This window comes from Ammospiza caudacuta, chromosome 4 (assembly GCF_027887145.1).
Source record: "Ammospiza caudacuta isolate bAmmCau1 chromosome 4, bAmmCau1.pri, whole genome shotgun sequence".
Taxonomy (NCBI): Eukaryota; Metazoa; Chordata; class Aves; order Passeriformes; family Passerellidae; genus Ammospiza; species Ammospiza caudacuta.
Genome location: NC_080596.1, coordinates 13134829 through 13158960, shown reverse-complemented (window position 1 = coordinate 13158960; position 24132 = coordinate 13134829). Strand labels below are relative to the sequence as shown.

Genomic DNA, 24132 nt, shown 5'->3' with positions numbered 1-24132 from the left:
GCTCATCTAACAGCTTCTAACAATCAAAAAAGCTACATGATTAAGAGAACATAAAAGCCAGCACATAAATCCATGGTATAGAATCAGCGTAACATCCTAAAACAGAAGAACCTCCAACTTACAGTTGCTGTGATGCAGGAAATTAGTAAGTACATGAAACAGAAGGCAAATGTAACATATTTTATTAAATTTACATATAAATTACATTCCTGTGTGTCATGCGTGATTGTATAGTTAGAAATATCCCGTTCTGCCTTAAGTGAAGATGTTAATTCCTCTAAAAACATGGATGAGAGAAACTGCAGCTTGTAGCTTCACACATTGGTGAAAATGCAGCTTCAAAGAAATGCAAGTCTGCTAACCATCTAAAACAAATTAAAAGTTTTGGCTTCAGTTTCCTTAATTTCCCCCATGAAAAGCCAGGCAAGGTTGACATCAGTGCAGTTTTGCCACAAGTAAGGGATTCAAGCCTATCATGTCCAACCATCAATATTCCCTTGGATGAAGTCTGTTCTTTCAAATGCTCTTCTTGATTTTCACCATTTGTACTGCTTTGCATCACCAAGAGGCCTCAGAGAATGTGAACTACATTGCTTCCAGAAGAAACTGAAACCAAAACTTCCAGGTTTTGGAAGGGAGAATATAAGGGAGAATCTCCACAAGGTAGCCCAAAATAAAAGCTTCCAAAACATACACCATTAGATGCCACATTCTCTTCATCCCTACTCCTCATGGCTGCACTGTGTTGGCACTCAGCAATAAGGGAAATTAGGTACTGTATCTCTACAAGTAGACCCTCAGAAATGGCAGTTCCTTAAGCAAATCACAACTTGAGTATTTAAGTTTTACTTTCACCACTTTGTAGAATGAGACTTACCCCAGCCCTTGAGACTGAGCTAAATCTTTAGGCTTTCTGATATAGTACCCAAAAGAAGCAAACCGGAAAGTTCACAGATGCAAAATGAATTTTTTTGGACATCTACTTATCTGCTTTGGGGAATCAGTGAGAAAGTTGGTATTTGCAATCCTAAAAATGTGAAGTGTGCAAGTAACAATGAAATCCAGCAGATGGAGAAACCATTATGTCCTTTGAAAACCCAAGCCTAAAGTGGTTTTAAAACTGAAAATCCATAGTATTTTGTAATGATATTTATGAAGACAAGCATAAAATTTCATTCACCATTCTGGCAAGACAAGTGCTACAGCAAAGAAAAAAAATTCACATATATTTGTCATATTTTTAAGCTTCCTCTAACAAGCAATATGTATCAAAGACAAGTTCAGCTAAAGAGGCTGAAATTAAATTTGTTGGGCTTAGACCTATGGAACCAATCTGACTGCATTTATTGCTATATTAATTAAATTAAATTAAATTAAACCACCAAGTTTGTTTCTGAAGCTCACAACATTCCACAAGAAAATTTCCTGGAGGGAAAAAAAAATCCAGTGCCAGGTATACACAAGCATAGAATAACAGCTGCCGACCTTCTGTGGGCTTCCAACTATTCCAGTACCTCCAGTGAAGCTCTAGAAAAACTGTTCTCTGGACTGACAAACAGATCACAGCACATGTAATCAAAATACTTCTGTTATCACTGCTCTGGAGGGATCACTGCTCTATTTGGGCAGCACTGGCAGCAAGCTGCACACTCAGAGGGGATCCCTGAGCTGCCATTGACTTTGCCAGCTGACTGTGCTCAACTGGAATGACACTCTGATCACAAGACTATAACTACTGAGGGCTTGTTTTCCCTGGCCCTTCTAACTAAGAGCATACTGAAAGCCTGCTGTTTGCCTTTTCTAGCCTGGCAGAAGGTTCTTGCTTGCTTGGCATGCTGGACCAGCTCTGAATCTTGGCAGTGTGGCCAGTACCTCATCTCCCGAGTCCTTTCCCTTCTGACCACAGAGGGAGAAAAGAGCAGTTCAGTGGCTCATTATCCAGCAATTAAGTCCACAGCACTTGCTGTTGTTAGGATCAGGTTCCACATGAAGTTGGAGAGCTTGCAGACACACCAAGGAGAGCATCCCCACCAAGAATACATGTGTTCTGCTGTTTGGTTGTAGAAAGCATTGGATATCTACCTGACAGAAGGTAAATATGTTTCTGCCCAGGCTCACAGAAACATGGGCTCCTGAAAACATGAAGCCAGAGAGAATATGAGGTTTGTGTGGCTGAGACCAAATGAGTCAGCTACAGTCTGGCAATGCAACACAGGCAATTCTTAGTTCCTTTGAGAAGAGACAGCTCTGTACATAAGATTTCTGGGTCTGTCAGAAGTTCTGTCCTGCTCTGAAGGACAGGGATATTTCCATTGCAATGCAAAAGCTTTTTATTTTTTTATAGGATATAGCTAAAAATGCACATATAAAACTATAAAGACTTGAGAACAGCATTCATAAGAATGAGAAGATTGAGAAGTTTTTTTTGACGAAGGTCATACTAAGATTGTTTCAACCATCCATCCTGCACAAAAGGCAAAGGACTTTTATTCAGAAAAATACAGTCTGGAAAGATAAAACTGGAAATTAATTCAGCCAAATATTGTGCTATGACAACAAATTGGTATGAACATAAGGTGGTTTTTGGTCTTAAGTCCAGCAATTACTCCCCTGGCAAATGCTGTGGTAGAGACTGTTTATATGAAACTATGAACAGGCATATGATCACTTGTTCAAAGAAGGTGGAAACAAGCTGGTGTTTTCCACTAATTTCTTTCTCAGGCAAGGAAAAGTTCTCTATTCACTTAATTAACAGTCCAGTGTGATATTAGGAGCCAAGACTTCTCTAAGCCATCTTCCATTCTTCATTATATTTCAGTTCCTGGAATGATGCAGGAGAAAGCTCAAGAATTCAGAAGTACTGCAGCTTTGGAGTCAGGGCCTGGATTGTAGCTTTTCTATGGATAGGCAGGGCCTTGTGAGCACACAGCAAATGGATGGGCCAGGTTTCAGTTATAGCTTGTCTTGGATGCTGGTAGATGATTGTTTGGGCTCAAACACTTTGCTTGGGTATAAAAGCTGGGGCCAAGACATGTGGCCATGTAGAAAAAAGGGTCAATATATTGCATACAGATGAAGGCAGTTGTCCCTCTGACAGACTACTTCCCAAACAAACAAATGTCACATGGATCAAGTCCATTCCTGTCTGGCTGTAGGCCAAATCAATTTCAAGTCCCAGACTGCTCCAAGCTTACAAGTACTTTATACACCACCACAAGCTAAGCCAGCAGCTGCTTAGAGGGCGACCACAGATCAGGATGTGTCAGAGGAATAGCTGTACACAGCCCACAGAACTTAACCTGCTCCAGGTTTCAGATGCCCGTTTTGGACTGGATCCAGTTTCGATAGTAAGTCACTCGTGTGTATACTCCTGGTTTATTTGGCTTGCCACATTCATCTCCCCAGCTCACTATTCCCACAAGATACCAGATTCCTCTGGAATTTGCATGCACCAGTGGCCCACCAGAGTCACCCTAAGGAGAAAAATGTCAACAGACAGAAAAAAGTAAATAGCCATGAACTCAAATTCTCAAATTCTTCTGTTACAATTGGCAGGTATTTTTCTGTAGACCTCAGCTATAATTCAAGTTTCACACAGTTTACTGACAAGACAGAGGCTCACAGCCTATGTCTAATTCACACCCTCACATCTGCATTCTCTCACTTGTGCATTGTGTATAAACTTCATGCAAACTGAAGTGTAGACTCCAAAAAACTCATGCAAACTGAAGTACATGAGCCTTGAAGCTCTTAATTTGTATCTATCAAGATATTGAAACTCATAAACTTAAGATTGCCCAAAGTACATTTTATTTCTAGAAAACATCACCTTCCAACCCACCTATTTCCTTTTTACTACTACCAATAAAGAGACTTACCTGGCAAGCATCCACCTGCCCTTCCAAGTATCCAGCACACAACATTCCAGCTGTTATCGCTCCGCCGTACACTTCTCTCCTATTACAAACTGCAGTATTTATAATTCTCACTTCTGCTTGTCGAAGCTGATTAACACTGTAGCCTAGAAGGAGAAGTGGCATTAGCATTTGCAGACAAGGTAAGTAACATATAAAACTCAATGATTAGGAGTAGCAAATTTTTCCTGCCACTTTTCTGCCATCACAGGCAATTAAGGGAGCTACACAGAAAATGTCTCAGGATTAAGAAAGTTAATGCCCTCTACTGCCAAAGTCCTTCACTTGCTCCCAAACATAACTCCTATCCATCTTTAATCATCACCAGATTCTCTTTAGCATAATGGACAAATGGAATTTTGTACATATTTCAGTGCTGCATTCAACTATAGGCTACATGGTATGTCCTTGCTATCATAGAAAAGACCTATTTGGTTAACTGCAGCATAGCTTTGGGCAATCACTACACATCCCAAGGGTCTCCCATGAAACACAACCTATACAGGTCAGTGACTCTCACAAACAGATTTATAGTCCCATCCTCTCTAACCTCAATGACACAGACTAATTTGGAAAAAGCTTACTCAAATCACTTGATGAGGCCTCCCTTATGACCAAAGAGAGAAAAACTGATGAAAATTGTCATGGTACCTCTGCAAAAAATCTGAATAGCGAAAGAACTGATGTCAGAGCTAAACCCAGAGGGACTGCAGAACCAAATGTATTCAACCAGTGCTGTGTGTACAGAAACTAAGAAAAGTTGCTCTTAAATCCTGTAAGACTAACCTTCAGGGTCTTCCCCCCATTTCTGATCCACTGACCAAGCCAGAAAAAAAAGCAGCCAACTAAGTCCACAGGTATCTCACTGGGACATGCACCTATTAAACACCAAGTCTAAGGAATTCAAAATAAACAAAAAACCCCATAAAACTAACATCAGTCTTCTCAGGCACATGTGTGACAGGGCACAGGGAGGCAAGAGACACTCACCATCATTCTCCAAAGCTCCCCAGCCAGTGACAAAACAGGAAGCGTTGTCTGGGAAAACATGAGATGCTTCAGGAAGGCAGACACTGTGCACATCACTTGTGAACTCAATAGGAGAGGCAAGTTCCACAACAGCCACGTCATACTCGTGATCAAGGAGAACGCCACCATATCTCTCGTGAACAATAATTCTGCGGACTAATTTTTTCTGTTTTGGAGGTCTCAGCAGAATTCCAAAGCTGGCAGTCCACCTCCGAGGGTCTCTTACTCTGTGAGATGTTTGAGGTTATGCCAGAGCCACACAAAACAACATACTTAAGGAAGCTTAGGTCTCCATTTAAGCATCAAAAAGCAATGTGACCAGGCTTGCCAAAGGGGAAGAGTACAACTTCATGATCTTTCAGCAGATACAGATATTAGAGGGTCACAAAAGGTCAGAGTACCCAAGAGTCCTAAAGAGGTGCTGATGACTTACTCTCTAAAGCAGTGGGCAGCAGTCACCAGCCAGGTGTTACTGATGATTGATGCCCCACAGCGATGGCTCCCATCGAGCTGAATGCTCCCCTGCCATGGCCATTCTCCCTCCGGTGCACGCTGCCCATCAGTTATTCTTTCCACTCCTGTGAAGGAGGATGCCTGTCTTCGTATTCCACAGCCTGTCAGAGAAAAGGCAGCTCTGCTTTAGCTGATTCAAGGCCCTCATGGCTGCAGGCACAGGTGTAATGGGGCAGGAGTCTCCATCAAGAGACAGCCTTCACCTAAAGCAGGGAAACCAAGTGCCATGGTCACAAGTGTCTCAAGGTACATGCAGGGTAAACAAAGACATTTGGTAGAGGAGTCAGTACTTTTTCATTAAGCCAGTTTTCAGACACACAAGCCCATATGAATTCCCATGGGACCTGAAGGCTGTGTATCTGAGATACTGAAAAAAAAGGCAGTTTTTCAGATCACCTACAGATTAGCCTTGGCAGCAGCAACAAAAAAATAGTGTCCTCTTCCCAACAATTTACTTACAGCCACTGTGCCAACAATCAGGTATTACCCAGCTGAAAAAAGTTAGATTCAAACCAGTTAATTCTCATAGGCAATTTGAAGAGGGAAAGCTTACATGCAAAGTTTTCAAAAGCATGCAGAGGACTGATGGAGAGCCCTGGGAGGTACTTACACTGTCTCCCAGTTTCCAGAGGAGCTCTAAGACCTCACGGGGGAGCACAACAGGAGGACTGAGAACCTGCCACTCTCCAAGGCCATGAGTGTGGACATGAGTGTGCTCGGAGTGTGGACAGCAGCTCTTCTGCCTTTCCCACCCTCTGGTCTTTCCTTAAAGTTTAGGTCAAATCTGACAGACATCTACTGCCAAACTGTCCTTCAGGTAGGAGGGGGATGGAGGGAAAATGTTTTTTGAAGGATTCCAGCAAGAATCATGGCCCACAGCAAAACTGTAGTTCTTCTGCAAACTTGCCAATAGCAGCTCAGTATATGCCCCCACTTCCAACAACCAACATTAAAGCAAGTGCTTCCCACCACCAAGCCAGAATGCTTAATTCTACAAATGTATAGAGCCAGCAAGACTGCAAGGAAATGAGCTGAAGTCTCCCCTGGCTCATGCACTGCCTACTGTTCTAATATCTGCAACAAATTATATTTTCATCTTGTATCATGAAAGTATAAGGACTTTGTAAGCACAAAACCTCCAGCACTATGTCCTTTACTATAAAGTATTTGTACTTACAGTTGTTTAAAAGGTTATCTCCCTTTTCCTTGTTCAGTTCTGGAATAAAAAGCAAAGACCACAGTAAGTTTCTCTCATATGCTATGTGATCCAGCCCAGACTCTTTCCCTGTACCCAGGATACAAAAATTAAATGGCTTGCATTGCTGCCTGGAGTGACAGTACAAGAAGTAGTAATTTGCTCTGTTGGAGAAATTTAGTTAAGCCTCTGCTCCTCACAGAAAGGCACAGGATGCACATTTCTTGCCTTAGCTCAGAGCTAACAAAAGCAGCAGATGACTGCAAGTGGGTCCAAGTTACATCTATGTACAAAGTACACAGCCACCAGCAAATGCCTACAGGCCTTTGTTCATGTTTCGCGTGGCAAGGTGGTCAGATGAGTCTTCACAAGTCCTCAGTGCTGGAATTGTCTGAAGGTAAACTGCAACATTTCTTTCCTACAAAAACCCCTCTGTCAGAGTCGGACAGCAATCCACAACAGATTCATGGGAAAGGACGACTGCCCAGTGACCCTCAGGATCTTTTTACAGACACTTGCAACAGAAATCTGTCAAACGACCAAGGCAGAGGATAGAGAAGGGAACCACCTCAGCCCTGCAATTTTAATAGCTTCAGGACTCTGCATTTCAGTGCCTGGTTATAAAGGTTCTTATTCAATTTACTGTATGTCTTAAAGTTGTTTGTGAACCCATGGTCACAAAGTTGGACCTTTTTTGATGAATTGAGGGGGACTATCTCATTCAACACAACCAGGTCACACAGGGAAAGTCTCTGATGCATGGAGAAGAGCTCACACTCATAAATCACTGCCAATAGGTTTTAGTTCTTTCCATGTTCTGTCTTCCAACTTCCCATGTTGTCAGCCGAACAGATAATTTTGAGAAGGCAAAAAAGAAAACAAGAATGGCCCATATTTGCATACTAAGGTGAAACTCATTATGTTGAGAACAGCAAAATGTGAGTAACAAATTCTAAGCTGAAAACACAAACCTAAGGCACTTGCCTGTGAGTTTAATGGTAGACTGGTCAACATTCAGGAACGTCGAGATTGCTTTCAGCCTTCTGAGTAACACACGGTTGACCTGACCCCGGGTCGTTGCTTCACTGTCAGCAGAGGGAAATTTAAATACCAGAACAACAGATGCAAGCACTCCAACAGGATCTGGGCTACAAACCAAAAAACAAATGGTGTAGTTCTCCTTGCCTACTAATGCTCCTGGTACTGCTTTGTACTGCCTGCCTTCTTTATATGAGAACAGGTCTGCTCTGCACAGATGCCCAGAACAAATTGTATGTCTGTGCTCAAGTAAAGAAAGATGATGACATGTCAGCAGGGAGCAAAAGCTTCTTGCTATGACAGTGATCAGAAGGAATTTGCTGGGAACAGTTAGGGAAAGGGTATTCAGTCTGCAGAAGTATAAAACCAAACTTCTCTTCCTTGCTGACCTCTAAGGGTAACTGAGTCTTCAGTGTTATGAACACTAGAGGACAGCAACAACCAGACAAGTCACCCTACTGGTGTAACCCAAGCAACCTGGAATGCTCCATATGGTCAACAGGTTGGAAGAAAATTTATTTAGCACATCTTTGCTTATTCCTGGCCTTCACATGACTTACCTTAGACTGACCACGTGGGACCTGATGTATCTTTTACTTAGAAAGGACCCCCTGAATACTTGAGACATCTGTTAAAAGAAAAGAGTGTGTTAAAATATACCTGCAATGAGTACATGCTTTTACAATATAACATGTGTTTCTCACGAGCCTCTGAAACACGTGAAAATGCCTTCAGATCTCCACCTCTACACCAAAGCTACCACTAAATTTCCATCAGGGAATGTAAATCCAAAATAAACACTGAGTTGGCTGATTACAATATCCATTCTGCTCTGTGCCTGCCAGTTCCACCACAGGGCTTGTGGAGCAGACACCTGTGCTTACTATCTGCATGTGCAAAGTCAGCTATGCATCTTTATCCCACAGCAGCAAGGTGTGTAAGGTAAGGCCAGCCATGTAGGGATGAGGCACAATCACCTCTGACTCTATTTTCAATTACACATTTGCAGAACTCTTCAGCATAGGTCAGATATAAGCAGAGAAGCTTTTAGTTTACCATGGTTTCGATATGTTCACTGATGTTCCTGAACTCCTCTGTAGTTTGCCTTTCATACTGAGGATTATACTTGACATTGGTGATTAGGAAAGATGCATTATAATATCTGTCTTGATCTACAGAGGAGAAAAAGAAGGAAAGGTAGCTGGTCATCTTTAGTACAATTCAAAGATGCACAATATCTCACAGAATATGGCATAAGCAAGGGTCCCTGGCCCTGACAGTGATCCTGTAAACTGTGAAATTACAGCTTTAGCAGCACTTTGGTAAAAGGGGGTTCTGGATCATCCTGTTGCTCCTTGGACCATCTAGGGGCTCATTTCTTCTTTGAGGACCATCCCAAGGAGCTCCAAATTACACCACTACAATATTGCCCTGGGGTCCATCTTCTGGTTGGCCTAAGGAAGACATAGCACAAGACAAAGGAGCTTTTCTGACTCAGTCACATCCACTCCTCCCCAGCTGCACTCTGTCACATTCCTGCCCCTCTGAAAGGCATGTGGGGCAGAGTTGTTTGCATCTGTTCAGTGGTTGGGTTAATTTTAAAATTACTGTTTTAAAACAGTTTAAAACACTGTTTCTTGGTTGTATGGCAGAGAGGGGCCTTGCAACACAGAGCTGGCAAAAAGCAAAGCTGAGCTGTAGCTCTGCCACTGCTCCTTCTGGTGTCCTAGTGTAAGCCACAGCCTCATTGACTCTTGGTGAGCTGAGATGGCCACATGATTCATTCCATTCATGGAATGCAGAAAAGCATTTAAAAAAACTCACACTGCTACCTCAGAGACTGGGAATGGAATGACTCAACTTCATTCATGAGGCAAGCGACTGGGAATGGAATTAATTGTCTTCAAGTCATAAGCCAAGATGGTTGAACTTGGTGATCTTAAAGATCTTTTCCAATTTTAATGATTCTATGATCTGCTGCTGAAACTAGGTTCTTGGCAACCAGAACTGAGTTCTGAGGTCTGAAAAGCCTAAAGCTCTGCCCTGTCTCTTTCTGGAATATTCTCAGCTAGAGGGGCCAGGTTGAGTTTCTGCAAAAACCCCATAAAAGATTAAGCTTACTATGCATAGCCTGAGTACTGGACACACCTCTGGCTTATACAAAAGACTGTTATCCTTTGGTCAGTCAGCGGAGACACTGGACACCAGTGGAAAAACCAGGGCAAGAAACAAAAGGAGGGTTAAAACTGAAATCCCTGCTTCAAGTAAAGCACATTTCAAGTATTCTTACAGGTCTTCAGATCAATCTAGCTCTCAAATAGCATTTTGAAAGTTCTCATGTGAGTTTTATACCAGAGGAAAATTGCATACCTAAATCATCAAGCAGGACCACAGTAGCAAGAGAAACACAACAGATTCCTGAAAGTTTGTCACAACAAAGTAGCAGGGCACTTACCATGGCACAAAAGAAATGTAATCAAGCCAATGATGAGGGCTAAGGCTACTATCACTGACACAACAATGACTGCGATCTTCCATGGCTCCAAGCGCCTTACTGCTCTGTCCATCTGGATCACTGCCTGCATTGAAGAAAACAATATGGAGAAATTCAACTCCAGTACAAAGACAATAATTCATCCAGAGTCTAATCATATCTGGCACAGCTTAGCTCAGCTGAAAAACCCTACAGAAAGAGGTAGGTTGGGAAGGACCTCTGGACTCCGAGGGCCTGACTGTTTAAACTAAGCCCCATTAAAGTCGGTTGCTCCAGATCTTGTCCAGTCAAGATTTAGTATCTCAGAGGAGAAAGGTAACTCAGTCTCTCAAGATCTCTGGTCCAGTCACTGCCCATCCTCATGGCAAAAGCTTTTCCTTTATATTTAGTCAGAGTTTCCTGTCTAACTTTGCCTCTGTTGCCTCACATACGCACCAAGAAAAAGTTGTGCAGGAAATGCTAGTAGAGACAATTTGACTTCAAGAAATATTACACGGATTTCAGGCGCAGCCAGCTGCCCACACAGGTACTAAAACTGAACATAAATGTAATAATTCATGACTGATGAAATAACCTCTGCCCCAAGGATACTCTAGGCAACCAGAGATGCTACATAATACATAGCTTTGGTTATATTTAGTCAGTGTGAGTAGTAACAATTGTTGAGTCCCTGCAAGGTTTGGGGTTTACTGCTCCAAAGCCACACATATGTTGAGAGCAACCACATCCTGTATCCTGCCAAACAATCTATATAGAAAGAGGTACTTGTGTGTAAACATGACATGGCAACAATATCCTGTAGTAACTCTCTGAAAGCCAAGAGCAGACCTGTAAAATGGTAGAGAACTTGATTCACACAAGGACAGAGGCACAGAAGACTTTTTCCTCCACTTACATCCTCCAGTGCAGTATTAAGCAACAGAACATTAGGAAAACTGAGTTTTTGTGCATGCCCTCAGTAGCTTTATTGTAGGATGATGCAAAACCTTATGCACAATTATTAAAGATCCCAAATAATTCCACAGCACACCATGTGGTAATCGTCATGCCACATACTGAGTCCCTGCAACATGGTGTGCATTAGTACATGGTATCAGAAGAACACCTGAGATAATCTCTCAGATATCCTGGAGAGACAAATGGCAGCAGCCAGCCCTCAGGAGGAGGACTGGCTGGCTACTCACCATGCTGCTTTAGACCCCCTGATCCATGTTGGTATTGCTGTGAACCAGACATACTAAACACTGTTTTCCCCTTCTCAGGTCTGTGACACAGCCATCTCTGAGCAAAATCTGAGAAGATGCAGGCAGGAAGAGGAAGAAAGGCAGAGAAAATAAGTGTTTGCGGGTTTTCTGATGACAAGGCGGAAAAGAAGAAATCACAGTGAAAGCAAAGCGGGTTAACAGCAGGGGCTCCATCTCAGGAAATGCACTGAGTGGTAGGATGAGCAGTAAAGGTGAGGGTCTGGTGCACCAATCTAAGATAGCAAAAGGCAGCAAAGCGGTGAGAGAGGAGGATGGTGTTATACTGTCTGCTCTGATGGGAAGAAAACCAAGTAAAGCCACAAGCAAGAAATGGCAAGAAAAATAAATAGGGAAAGAAAAATAAAACAAACAAAAACACCCCCCAGACAGCACTACAGAGGAAGGAGATGAGAGATCTGCAAGCAAGCAAAGGTGTATTCAGCAAGAGACAGGGAAGTTGAAAGAAACTTAAAGTTTAATCTCCTCATATAACATCTTGGTTTTGGCCTGTGAGAGCACTAGCCAAATGGGCAAATTTTTTACCCATTCAAAGAGGTGACACACAGGAAAGAAAATGTTAAAATAGAGAAGCTTCTGCCAGCATCACAACTGCAGGTAGTCACAAGAAGCAGCTCTGTGTTACCAAAATATACAGGACAGGTGACCAAGATCAAGTTTTCTGCTTCAGAGTCACATGCCATGGAGAAAGCCAGTACCTCTCCTTCTCTTGCTCCTACTTTACTGGGGCAAGTTCTGCTCCTGCAATGCACAGCCCAAGTTTTCTCCCACCAGACTGGCTCAGTTTCCTGATGTCAAGGCTGTAGGGCAGTTGATAGGAGTTGGAAAACCCAGGCTGGCCAAGATTACTCCTTTGCAATAAGCACATAGATAACACCCACCAGAACTCACCTGGCTTCACTGAGGCCTTGACTTCTCACCATCTAGACCTGCACTGTATACACTGTCCATCAGCTCTGAGAGTTCAGCAGAAAAAAAGATTCAGATAAAAACCTAAAACCAGTGGAACTGTTCTGCCTCAGTTTCTTCAATCTGCTGCAGTCTTCCATGGAACACTCTCATACCCATCTCACATCATTTCCCAGTCCCAGGGAATTGCAACATACCTCATGGGCAGTCAATTATTACTCTTGAGGGCAAGCCTCTTGGCTAGTCAGAATAGCCCACTATGGCAACATGCCTCTGCCCCTCCTCAGTAGCCACATCTCATGCTTATAAGAGGCAGCTTTTGCATTTCACTTCGCTCTCCTCACTGGAGAGCTTGTGCTTCCAGCCTGAGCCCCTCCCATCCATCTGAATCAGACTGGTTCCCTGTCCTGCAGCTGTCCCCACTCCAAGGGCTTCCACTTGAATGGCAACTGGAGCACCATCCCTCCACTGCTCTTGGCACACAGAACACACAGCACAGCCCTGGCAGTGTATGGCTGACTCTGCAGATATTGAGGCAACTGCGCTCTTGGATCGTAACCGCTGCATTTTGTGAACTGTATCCAGACAGATTTCCTGAAAATGTGGGTTTATGCCAAAGCTACAAAATTTAAGATTAAAAAAACTGAGCATCTCCTTGTATGTGAGACTCATGCTCTCACAGGCAGCACTGTCCTTCCAGCCATCTGTCTCTATTTCCTTTTTGTGCAAATACCAGCTACAGCCACAAACACTGGCAGCAGAGATCCCTTTCTCCTCCAATATTTCAGAACTGCTTGTTCTCCACAAGTCACACAGACCTGCAAAGGGAACAGAAACCTTAGGAAGTGCTGTAGTACTGAGGGAAATGTAAACATGGGAGATAAGGAATAGAACCCTACACCACTTCTGATACTGATTTCACTTAACTTGTTTTTTAAGAAAAAGCTTTAAAGCATTCATATCTTAGAATCGTAGAATGGTTTGTGTTGGAATGGACTCAAAATCATCTAGTTCCAGCACCCTTGCCAAGGGCAGGAACACTTTGCACTTGACAAGGCTGCTCAGAGCCCCACCCAGTGTGGCCATGAACACTTCCAGCCAGGGATGGGGCATCCACAACTTTTCTGGGAAACCTGTTCAAGTGTCTCACCACCTTCACAGTGAAGAATTTCTTCACAGTATCTTCCAGGAGTGTCCCCTTCTCCAGGCTGAACAGCCACAATTCTCTCAAGTCTGTCTTCACAGGAGAGCTGTTCCAGTCCTCTGATGATCTTCACAACCCTTCTCTGGCCTTGCTCCAGAAGGTCTGTGTCCTTCCAATGTTCAGCTTATTCAGAGCTGGATGAGTACTCCAGTACTCTGCAAGAGCAGAGTAGAATGACCTCCCCTCAAACTGCTGGCCAGTTCTTTCAATGCAGCCCAGCTCACAGTTGGCTTTCTGGGCTGTGAGTGCACATTGCTGGGCCCTGTTGAGCTTTTCATCCACCAACACCCACGAGGTGTCAACCCACATCCACATACAGGTAATTAATTTGTATATCGGATATACAAATTAAAGTGGAAATATCTCTTCAAAACCAAAATAGTTTCCTCCCTTTAGCAGGATGGTTTTGTCTTCCATCTTGCTAAGTAACAGAATAGGAAAAAAACCAAACTACTTTTGCAATGAAAGCAGCAAGACTCATCAATTCCCACAGTGTACAGTTACCAGTATCCTTCAACTGTAACGTCTGCATGCAGGACCCAGCTCAGTAGCCCCCATGTTTTGCTGTTTGGTTTTCTTTCTATTTTATCTCACAACTAGGCATGCCTAGCTTTGCTGAGACAGAGGCTAGGATGGTTACTGAGAGACAGTTCAGGTTATATCCACTCAATGCTTTTATTATGCATACACATTACACATCCAAACAGCTCTTCACTCCCCTAGCCTTTTTTGCTATGGTGCCACAGAGGGCAGGACTACCAGAATAACCACCTTGACAGGGATTCCTGTGCTTGGGACATCCTGCTCCATAGTTATATAATTTAGTGGCAGGTGGATCCCCCTGTTTAGGAAATAGAGGTCTTCTCTGCACTCTAGTAACCAAGCAAATTCTGCTCCACCCAGCAACACTCAATGGTCAGAGAAACACTGATTCTCTGCAGTGCTGAGGAAGGCCTTCCACCATGGACACATCCTTTCTTTCTTCTTGTAGCAAAGAGACATTGCTTAACAGATCAGCGTTCTCCTCAGAAGACCCCAAATACCACATCTGTCTGTGTGATGCCTTCTAGAGTCCGGTGTTTCACACAGCCTCATGTTTCTTGTTTCCTTGTATCACAGGCTTTGACTTTTTTTACTGCCCAAACTCCACTAAGCTGCAAATTAACTCTTAGCAGGGCCGACAGGAATTCAGCATTCACCCTCTAGCATGAATGAGATAACTCAAATTCCACAGGAGCAGAGATCAGACCCAGACACCACTGGGAGCTCTCAAAGGCCAAGTCCTCACGGCTCTTAAAAATACCTCCTTGAGGTCTGGATCTGGCAGCTTTCAGTCTGCAGTGAATTAGTGACAAGTTTCAAACCCAAGATCCTTTAGTTCAGTACAGACCTGCTTATCTTGGCACTACTATTGCAAACATTAAACCTCCTCCAGCAATCCGTGTTCTCATTTAAAATATGCGTCATTCCCAAGGGGCCCAAGATAATCCATGAAGACAGCAGCATCTCTCAAGTTCATATAACAGATAATTCAGGTTGGGAAGAGCAAAATATTAAATCTCCTAGCTTACACACCTTGGCTCTGAGACAAAGACTGTGATCCCTAAAAAGTTATTCTGTACTGAAAAAAAGTCCAAATGAATTATTTTGAAAATAGATATATTTTAATTTAATTAAGTATTTAAAATGCACTAAAGTTGTGTTTGGAAAGAGATATATTAAATTAAACCTCGATACAAGATATTTTAATAAGTGAAATACAGCAAGAAATAAAAGCAACATTAATAGTTATTGACATATTATGAAGAAGAGTTATACCAAAATTTTACAGAGCTAAAATTAGTCTTCCTTGTGAAACCAATGAGAAAGCACATAGGATTTCAGGTTGGACTTCTGATTAGCCCCAGATGAATTCTTTACCTTTGAATTTGGAACCCAAAAGTGAAAGACAAGCACAATACACAGGTGACAAGCTGGTTTGGCTGTACCAAACTTCCAAAAAGGTTACTATATTCATTCACAATGCAAGTGATGCAAGTTCAGCTCCCACCTCTGCCTGACAGGGTTTGATTCACTATATTGAGATTACCCATCTTTTCTGGTTGATAACACACCTTACTGTGTCATCAAAAGCTTCAGCAAGAGCAATACCAGCAAACTGATCAGAATGCATCTGTTCAAAGAAAAGAAAGTGCAACTTTATCATGTGGCCCTAGTCACCAAATTTCTGGATAAGCAGGGAACAGCCACCCTGTTCTGCTTTACAGATCTGCCCTTGATATTTTTTGACTTTTTAAGCTAAGACCTCATAGCATCCCCAACTAGATTTGCTCTTAGATTAATTCAAACCATGTTTGAATTGTACCAGCTCTTTACTGAAAGTGTTTTGCCACGTTCCAGGGAGAAAAAAGCATGCAACCTCTTCTATGTGATCTGCTGCGGTCTTCCTTTGTTGTTTTTGTTTGGATTTTTTTATACCCCTGCCAACTGACAATCCAGTATTCTCAGAAGAGCCAGTGGCAGAGTTTGGGTGGCACATCTGATGGGGAGGGTCTCTCCACTTTTATAGTCATGACCAGTTTTCCCAGTCAATAGATTCAGGTACATGCCTACAATCATTCTTCCTAGAAATAGGACCTTTCACAAGACAACTGAACAGACTGATCTGCTGGCCGGGTGAGCGTGATTTAAAAATCCAGACTAGGTCCCTGGAACTTTCTACCTTGGCAGGGTGGTTGGGAATGGCAGCAAATGGGATACATCTGGCTTACTGTAGGAGGCCTATAGAAAAAGCACAGAGCCACAAAGCAAGACTTGCTAATTTCACTCCCACATTTACCACAAGCAATCACACCAACCTAGCACTTCCCCTGTGCTCTTGTGGCGTACTCAGGACACGCACTTCTAAAAGAATGGGACAACAACCTCAGCTGCTTTGAGAACTGAAGCAGAAGAAGCTGGTGCCTGCCTAAGTAATGCCAGACCCTTGTTTGGATGAGGTCAGTTACCTACCAGCCTCAATTGCTCAATGTTTGATATCTCCTAAAGCATTCTGATACAATGAAAGACTTCCAAACATTGAAGGTATCTGCTGAGGGAAATGAAGTGTGCGTTTTTCGATGCGTCATACTAAATCAGCTTGATCTCCCCACACCCTTGAACAGCCCACAAAAACAGTAGGTGCTGCATGCCACCCCTCTGCAGTCAGATAAGGCATCAGTAATGTATTTGCCACTTACTAATTGAGCTCCTCCCCTTAACCATCCAATTTTACCAAGGTCTTGCTGCTTCTCCTGAGCACACTTCAGCTGGGTAAAGACAACGGCTCCAGCTCCTGTCATTTGCTTCAAGATTCAAGGGCAGCAGTCAGTCTTTGGGATATCTTAACTGAGAGCTTCCCATCAACTATATCCATGATGCCAAAATGCTGCTCATACAGGCTTCCCTGGTTATCCAATCACCTCTGCAATCAGCACAAAAGGTTTGCTATTCCTTACTCTCTCATCCATTTTGCACACAACTGTTCGGAAGTTTTGAACTCTTTATTTGTTGGGATAGAGGTAGCCTCCTATACCACTACAACAGTCTGTGGGATGTAACTAATGCCAAGGACTGAGATATCCTTTATCATTTATTTGTCTTTCTACAGCTGACTGCCACAGCCAACCTCTTGAGACTCTCATGCTCTGAAACAAGTTTTAGCAGAAGTAGGAGGACTACTCAGTACATAAAGACTTAAAATTTGCATGAACACTGAGAGATCATCTCAATGTAAAGAAAATGTTAAGTACATGGCCACTGACTGCAATCAGTTTAGGATAAATTTCTGTAACTTTAAAATCATTACCTCTCAGATTTCCCCTTCCAGCAGTGTTTGGTCATAGACAACATAGACAAATATCTTGCTCTGTTAGTTTGGCAGTCACAGATGATAGCAGTAGACCTCTGCTTTCCAGCCCTCAAAAACAGCTCTGCCTGCCTCCTTTTGTTCTTCTTTGATTTCTTGAAATCTACTCCAAAAGCAAGACACCACACAAGCAGGTACAGTCTCTCTGGGTTTTCAGTTTGATTTTCGTTCCAACGCAGGGTGGGTGAAATGGTCAGATGCCAGATTTGGTGTGTTTCCAAGCTGATTCTGCACAGAATAACACTTCACTGGCTGCATACAAAGCCCATTAAAACAATCAAAAGCACAAGAAGCTACTTTTACCAACCGTCCTCTGCTCGTCCTCTCGTCCAGCAGTTGTGCCTACAACACATTCTAACTGCGCTAGCACAAATGGTAGGTCAGTCACAGCGTGAGATGACTCTCACCTGCCCTCCACATAGGCCACCTTGACTTGCCATACTGTGCTGTAGATGAGCTGGAGAATTCACAGAAAACATGCATTTTGGGTGAGGAGAAAGGCTGAAATATCAGAAGGATTACTGATGCAAGAAAGGCAGATCAAAACAGAAGCAAGCTCAGCACTAGTGCCACTCTCCCCACACCCTCGGTCGAAGCTCTGACTGCCCTATAAATCTACACACAATGTAGCCATGCTGCCGAAAATACCAAGAAGCAAGCCAGAAGCTCGTGGCACTCACCTCTGTGTACCACTAAGAGGTCAGCAAGAAGTCTTCTCTCTGGGAAGAGCTCTCTCCACTGTCCCGAGCACCACAACACACTGTGCAGCATCTCAGCATAGACTTGAGGCTTTATCTCCTGAATTAAGAAAGAAAGGAGTCATAGGCAAGTCAGAACAAACAAGTCCAGCAAGTCTCAGTGACAGAGGCTTACCCAGTAGCATGATTCCTCCCCTAAAACAATAACAATACACTTCTTTCATCACACCTTTCATCCAGGAATCCTGAAGCCTTTTCAGAGCATTAGCTACACCCTGCAACACCCCAAATCAGAAGAGCCATGAAAATTTTGCAAGGACGCAGAGCTTATTTCCTTCTTTGGTATAATTAAGAACAAATCAGAAATTGTGGGAAGGATCAATGCAGAAAATTTGCATGTTTAAGAGAAAATGTTCAGCCCTAGGTCAGGTATGGAACTGACAAACTAATGTAGAATCAAAGGTATGTGCCTTTTAACTCCCTTGAACTTCCTTGAAATTGGTCATTTGGCCAGAAAAGAATCTGCCCTCATAACAGCAGCTAAATTCAAATTTTTCATTCTTCTTTTACTCCTTAGATGTTAATTTTAATTATGGTCACCTAGCTACACATACATTTCTGTACTGAAAAAATTCTGCTGTGTCACAAACATTTGTGATATAAATATTTTCAGGTTGTAAATAAGAAGTTCTACTTGTGCTAGTGACAGCAAGTTAGCTGGCAAACAATTATCACAAGCTCAACCTGTAACCTAAAGTAGCATTTCTGAACCTTCAGAAATGCTTTAAGTTTTAAAGTTTTAGGTTTTAAGAAGTTTTAAGTTTTCTCAGTACCACTAAACTTACTAGAAGATGTATGTGATCACATAGCCTGACACACAGATTTGTTTCAGAAGGACAATAAAGAAGACAGACTCACAACAAGATACGAGTGGCACACATTTTCTTTGCTCAACTGCAATAAACTTTCTAACCTCTAGGGACTCTTTTCCTCTACCTTAATGACCTCTATTTGACCCCTCTGCAGCTCAGGGATCACCAGCTTAGTAACACGCTGATGCAAATACACCTTACATGGCTGGAGCTCTTCCTTCCACTTACAACAAGTCCATAGCCAAGTAACAGGAAGACTGCTTTTGGGGATTGCCAGCTTCCTTTGAGTGAAGCATAAGCTAAAGATAAGCCTCAGCCTCTCATAATTTGGATTCAATGTCTCAGCATAATTTGTTACAAAACATGATGAATACAGTTGTTAATGACACATTTAATGTAATTGCTTCTCAATTCTTTAACTGGCAGCTGCATTGCCATCCCATATAGGAACACCTGAGTCAATCCAGATGTGCAAGCAAAATGCAGTCAGAAGCCTAGCTAGAGGGTGACAATTTCCAGGGTAAAGTATCAAGTGTCACATGATTACCTGACCTGAGCATAGGTGATGCAAAGACATTAATTCCAGGCACCCCATGATCCTCAGACATAGAGCTCTGCCTTGTGACTTGATTGTGCCATAGGTGGAAGAATGTACAACACAGAGCCTTCATGGCAATCCTTGTATAGTCTCACCTGCAGGAAGAAAACCCCCTATTGCTGCTTAAAGAAAGAGGTTAAACTGAGGATGCTTTTTTTGGACACTGAAAAACTCCTCCAGGCCTGATTTCATGTCAGGAATGCACTAAACTGCTAAATAATGTGATAATCCTGGTCAATAGTCCCCTCTCTGTACCAGATGTCTGAGTTTCTTCTTTTACTGGCAATAACTCCCTGCAGCAAAAAACTCATATGAGAAAAAAGGACAGGCAATAGCCACAAGTGGTTCCATTGCCAGGTACCAAACAGGTTTGGCTCCTGATTCTAGAGACATTCCTCTTATGTGCCCTTTTGCACTACACTGCATCACTTAAAAAAAAAAAAAAAAAGCCTGGAAAAGTTAGAAATGCTGAGAAGGAGGCAGAGGTTGTAGCCCACCTGGGTACCACATAAAAGAAAGAAGGAAGATCCTGGAGACTGAACATAAAATGGCATAGATCAAGACCCCCACCAGAATCCAGCTGGTGAGGAGGCAAAGTTTCAATGACTGGCTAAAGCAATGGAGTAAGGAAGTGAGGCTCAGGTTCACCAGAGACTGGGGAGCTTCCAGAGTGGATTATACCCAGCAAAGGAGGAACAAATTTCTGCTTAAAGTCAGAAGGAAACAGGATCTGCACTTCACATCAGGAAGACTACACAGAAGCTTCAAATGGACAAGCCGAAAGCAGACTGGTGCCCACAGGAAACAATGTATCCTGTTCTAAATCCCATGGTAGACCCTGCAACCTCAAGTAAAGAATGTGACAGAGGTTACGCAAAACTAGAATAGTAAAAAAAAGTGTTTAAAAGTCTGATATGAACAGGATACAGGGACAGAGAGCCAAAATCATGGTTTCCATGTTCCACAAGATTCTCCAAAACATTAATGGCAGAATGCCCACCCCAGAATGCCTACCCAGAACACATACCCCAAAAAAGGACTTGGACACTGCATGTATAAAGGAAACATGGTGGCAGGAAGGCCATGGAATGTGGAAATCCCAGGAACTATCATTCCAATTAATTTAATTACTCTGAAGTAAAATGTGAAACCTTTTACATTGATCACTTAGATAATACTGGATTTCTGGAGGCTGTAAATAACTGTTTCAGTAACAGGCTGCTAGGGAATCCACAAAATTGGAAGCAACTCTTGATTTAGTCCTGACCAGTTTAAACAATTGGTTTTTCATCTTTCTGTCTGAACTACATCAGCATCAGATTCAGCATTTCTAAAAACACCCAAAACCAGATCAACTACTGACATGCTGAATTTCAAAGACAGAAATTATATAAAATTATAAAAACCTCCTAAAACACAAACCTTAAAGCACATGTTTTCTGGAGACAGAGAGACTATTTCAAGAGATAATATCTTAGAGCAAATGCATCCTACCTGGTAAAGGAGAATCAAAAAGCCTTGAGGAAGACTAAAGCCAAACATAATGGTATCTAAAAAACAACAAACCTATTTGGAAAAAGTAAATAAAAGAAATAAATGATAATGCTTTTTCTGAAGCCAGCTCACTATCATAGGAATCTGCTATATTCATAAATTGTCTGAAAAAAAGAAATACTGAGATGATAATCATACAATAACTGTCCAGTAATCACAGTACACAAAAAACTACAGCATGATGCAGAAACATAATTTTGAGATACCATGTAATAAAACAACAGATGAGCTTTGGAATTTAAAAGTATGAAGAAGTGATGCACTTTAAAAAATCCCCAGTCCTAACCATACCCCCTAGGTGTCAGGAGTTTAATTATTATTCCTTTCAGAAATAAGACTGAGGATGTTTCCTATGAGAATATTAACTCAGAAGCAGTCAAAAAAAAGGAAACCCAAAAAGAATGCTAGAAATTACTTGTAAAGAGAACAGAAAAGTAAAAGGACACAAAGTTATATCCCAATATTAATAAATATTATGCCTGCATCTTGAATACTGCATTAAATTCTGGTCCACTTGCCCATTTCAAAGCTTATACAGAGGAATAGTAAAAGAAAGCAGAACAGCTGATCAAAGGAACAAAGCAGCTTCTATGTATGGGATGCCCAAACAGACAGGACTGTACAACCTGACAAAGGTACAGAAAGGGATGGGGTCTAGAGAGTACCATGTGGAGTATTGAAAGTGAACAGGAAACCACTGTTCATAGTTTCTCCTCATACAATTACTAGGGGACTTCAAACAAGAGTGGCCAATTTAAAATAGGCACAAGAAAATTCTGACACAAAAAAAAGGTCAGGTATGTGACTCTCTGCTTCAGCACACATAAAATGTCAACTATTTTGCACATTCAAATGGAATCATCAGTTTTCTGGAAGAAAATGCCACATAGAGCTCTTAATGATGATTCAACTTTATGATCCAAGAATTTCCTGACTCAACTTACTGGAAGTTTAAAAAACACTCTCAGGGAGGACCATAATCTGACTGCTGTACCTCATATTCTCTAGGTGCCCTCCATTGATTACTCCACAAGAACTTAGTTCATTTAGCTGCCAGGCATTCCTTCATAACAATAACAAATTAATCCTCTGATAGAACAACCAACACCTTGGAATCTATGTTTTCCCCATCTGTATTCTGAGCAAAATGTGGTCTGACCCACCTACCCTGAGCAGGAGGCACAGGAAGGACATATTGGTGTCTTTCCTTTCAGACAGCTGAGGAACCATGGCGCATTTCTCATCAGAATAGTTCAATTGGAATGGTCCTACAGGGATCATTTAGCCTGACTGGCAGGTAGCTATAGGCATTGACAGCGCATTAGGCTCCAGGCACAGACAGGCTTGTGCTCTGCAGCAACAGGCATTCCTGGCTACAGGCTGCCCTCTCTGCGTGGTCTGCACCTGATGACACATCAGGCTGCAGAAAGGGGCTGTGGCCCCTAGTTTAGCTGGACAGAGTTTCTGATCTGAGAGAGCTTAAAGCAAAGCACCTCCTGTCTCGCACATGACCAAAATTTGCCACTCATTTTTGAAATTAATTTCAGACATACAGTATTCTTTTCTTAGATCCTCTCAAAATTTGGCAGGTGAGGTATGGTATACAACAGGCACTTACCTCAAGGCAGAAAGTTACTTTTTCTTTCACGTAGAAACACTGAGAAGACATTAATGCATCAGTGATTGATGAGCCAAGTACATTTTTCATCTTTTCTCCTCCAAAACTGTCCAGTTACCAAGACAACTGCCAAGGAAATAAAATCCCCTTTATTTATAAGAATTCTACATTAACATTAGAATAGAAAACCCCTTAAAGAATATTTGCATCTACAGAGGCTCATGCCTGACAAATTCCTTTTCCTTCAAGAAAAAGTCAACACAATTACAACTCTTGAGGCACACACCTCACCACACCTTTGTAGCCATAAGTTTAGAGAGTTCTGTCCTCAGTGCAGAACACTGCAACTGTGTCACACTTGTGGTCTACAGCCACAATTGGGAAAGAAAGAAAGGCTACCTACAGGATGGGAAAATTGGAATGGAAAAGGTAAGATCTGTATAATTAATGTCACAAAAAAAGTTTGCAACACAGCTGTCTTGTTACCTATTACAAATGCAAGTCCAAATTCCATAGTTTATGCTTTTCCTCATGGTTGCACTCAAGTATCTTAGTTGCACAGTAGCACACTAGGAATATTTTAAATATTAAGCAAAAATTTACATTTTAAAAGAATTATTCTAAAGCATTCAGGAAAGGTATATTCAAACTTCTGTGTGAGGAAAACAGAAGAGTATACACCCAACACACTTTACAAATTGGCTTGTCCCCTAATTTGAGTGTATTTTCACAAAAGGGAATATTGTTTATCAGGCCTACAAAAAAATAACTACTAAGCCTTTCCTTTCTCATTTTATTGAGGGAATATCTTTCATTATGAACCTTAAGGAAACAAAAAGAAGTTTTCAATACATAAGGATCTTCGCCCAGATTTTACTTTTTCACTTAGTCACACCACGATAGCTGAGGCTGTCATCAGGTCATGATTGATTACCAAGGCCAGAGGACTTGCTGCCAAATTTATTTTTATTAATAGTCTGTTAAATTCAAGTCAAAATATGCTTGGAACTTGAAGCCTTCAATCCACCTTGGGAATCTGCTCTAGTCTGAATCTTGGTCTACCTGATGTGTCCAAACCAGATCATCTTGCTGATGTCAAGTCCCTCCGAACATGAGAATCTATGTAGCCCTCAAGCACAGTAACTGCAGGAACCAAAGCTGGAAGCAATTTAACACAAAGCCAGACTTTAAAAAAAAAATTTAGTGACGCCTGAGCAGGAACACTCTATGGTAGTAAGGCATATATGTCACTTAACTTTGGTTTGATTGTTACAGAGAAAGAAGGAAATCCATGAAGGTACAGACATGTGACTGATTCCAGAGCAGG

The 24132-nt window shown here is 42.1% G+C and overlaps 1 protein-coding gene across 4 annotated transcripts; it reads right to left on the bottom strand.

Moving 5' to 3' along the window:
• Positions 1 to 212: 212 nt before the first annotated feature.
• Positions 213 to 22898, bottom strand: TMPRSS11E (transmembrane serine protease 11E). 4 transcript variants are annotated; one of them, XM_058803360.1, is made up of 11 exons: positions 22806 to 22898; positions 18146 to 18263; positions 10145 to 10268; positions 8746 to 8861; positions 8250 to 8317; positions 7636 to 7799; positions 6634 to 6672; positions 5377 to 5557; positions 4905 to 5170; positions 3879 to 4021; positions 213 to 3473 (listed from the first exon to the last, which is right to left on the bottom strand). In XM_058803360.1, the coding sequence occupies exons 3-11, from the start codon at positions 10254 to 10256 to the stop codon at positions 3312 to 3314; spliced, it is 1251 nt and encodes a 416-aa protein (XP_058659343.1). In that variant the 5' UTR covers positions 10257 to 10268; positions 18146 to 18263; positions 22806 to 22898; the 3' UTR covers positions 213 to 3311. The 4 variants fall into 4 exon arrangements, with proteins under 4 accessions (XP_058659343.1, XP_058659346.1, XP_058659344.1 ...); XM_058803363.1 differs by having other exon boundaries at positions 7636 to 7736; XM_058803361.1 differs by lacking the exon at positions 22806 to 22898 and having other exon boundaries at positions 18146 to 18270.
• Positions 22899 to 24132: the final 1234 nt, after the last annotated feature.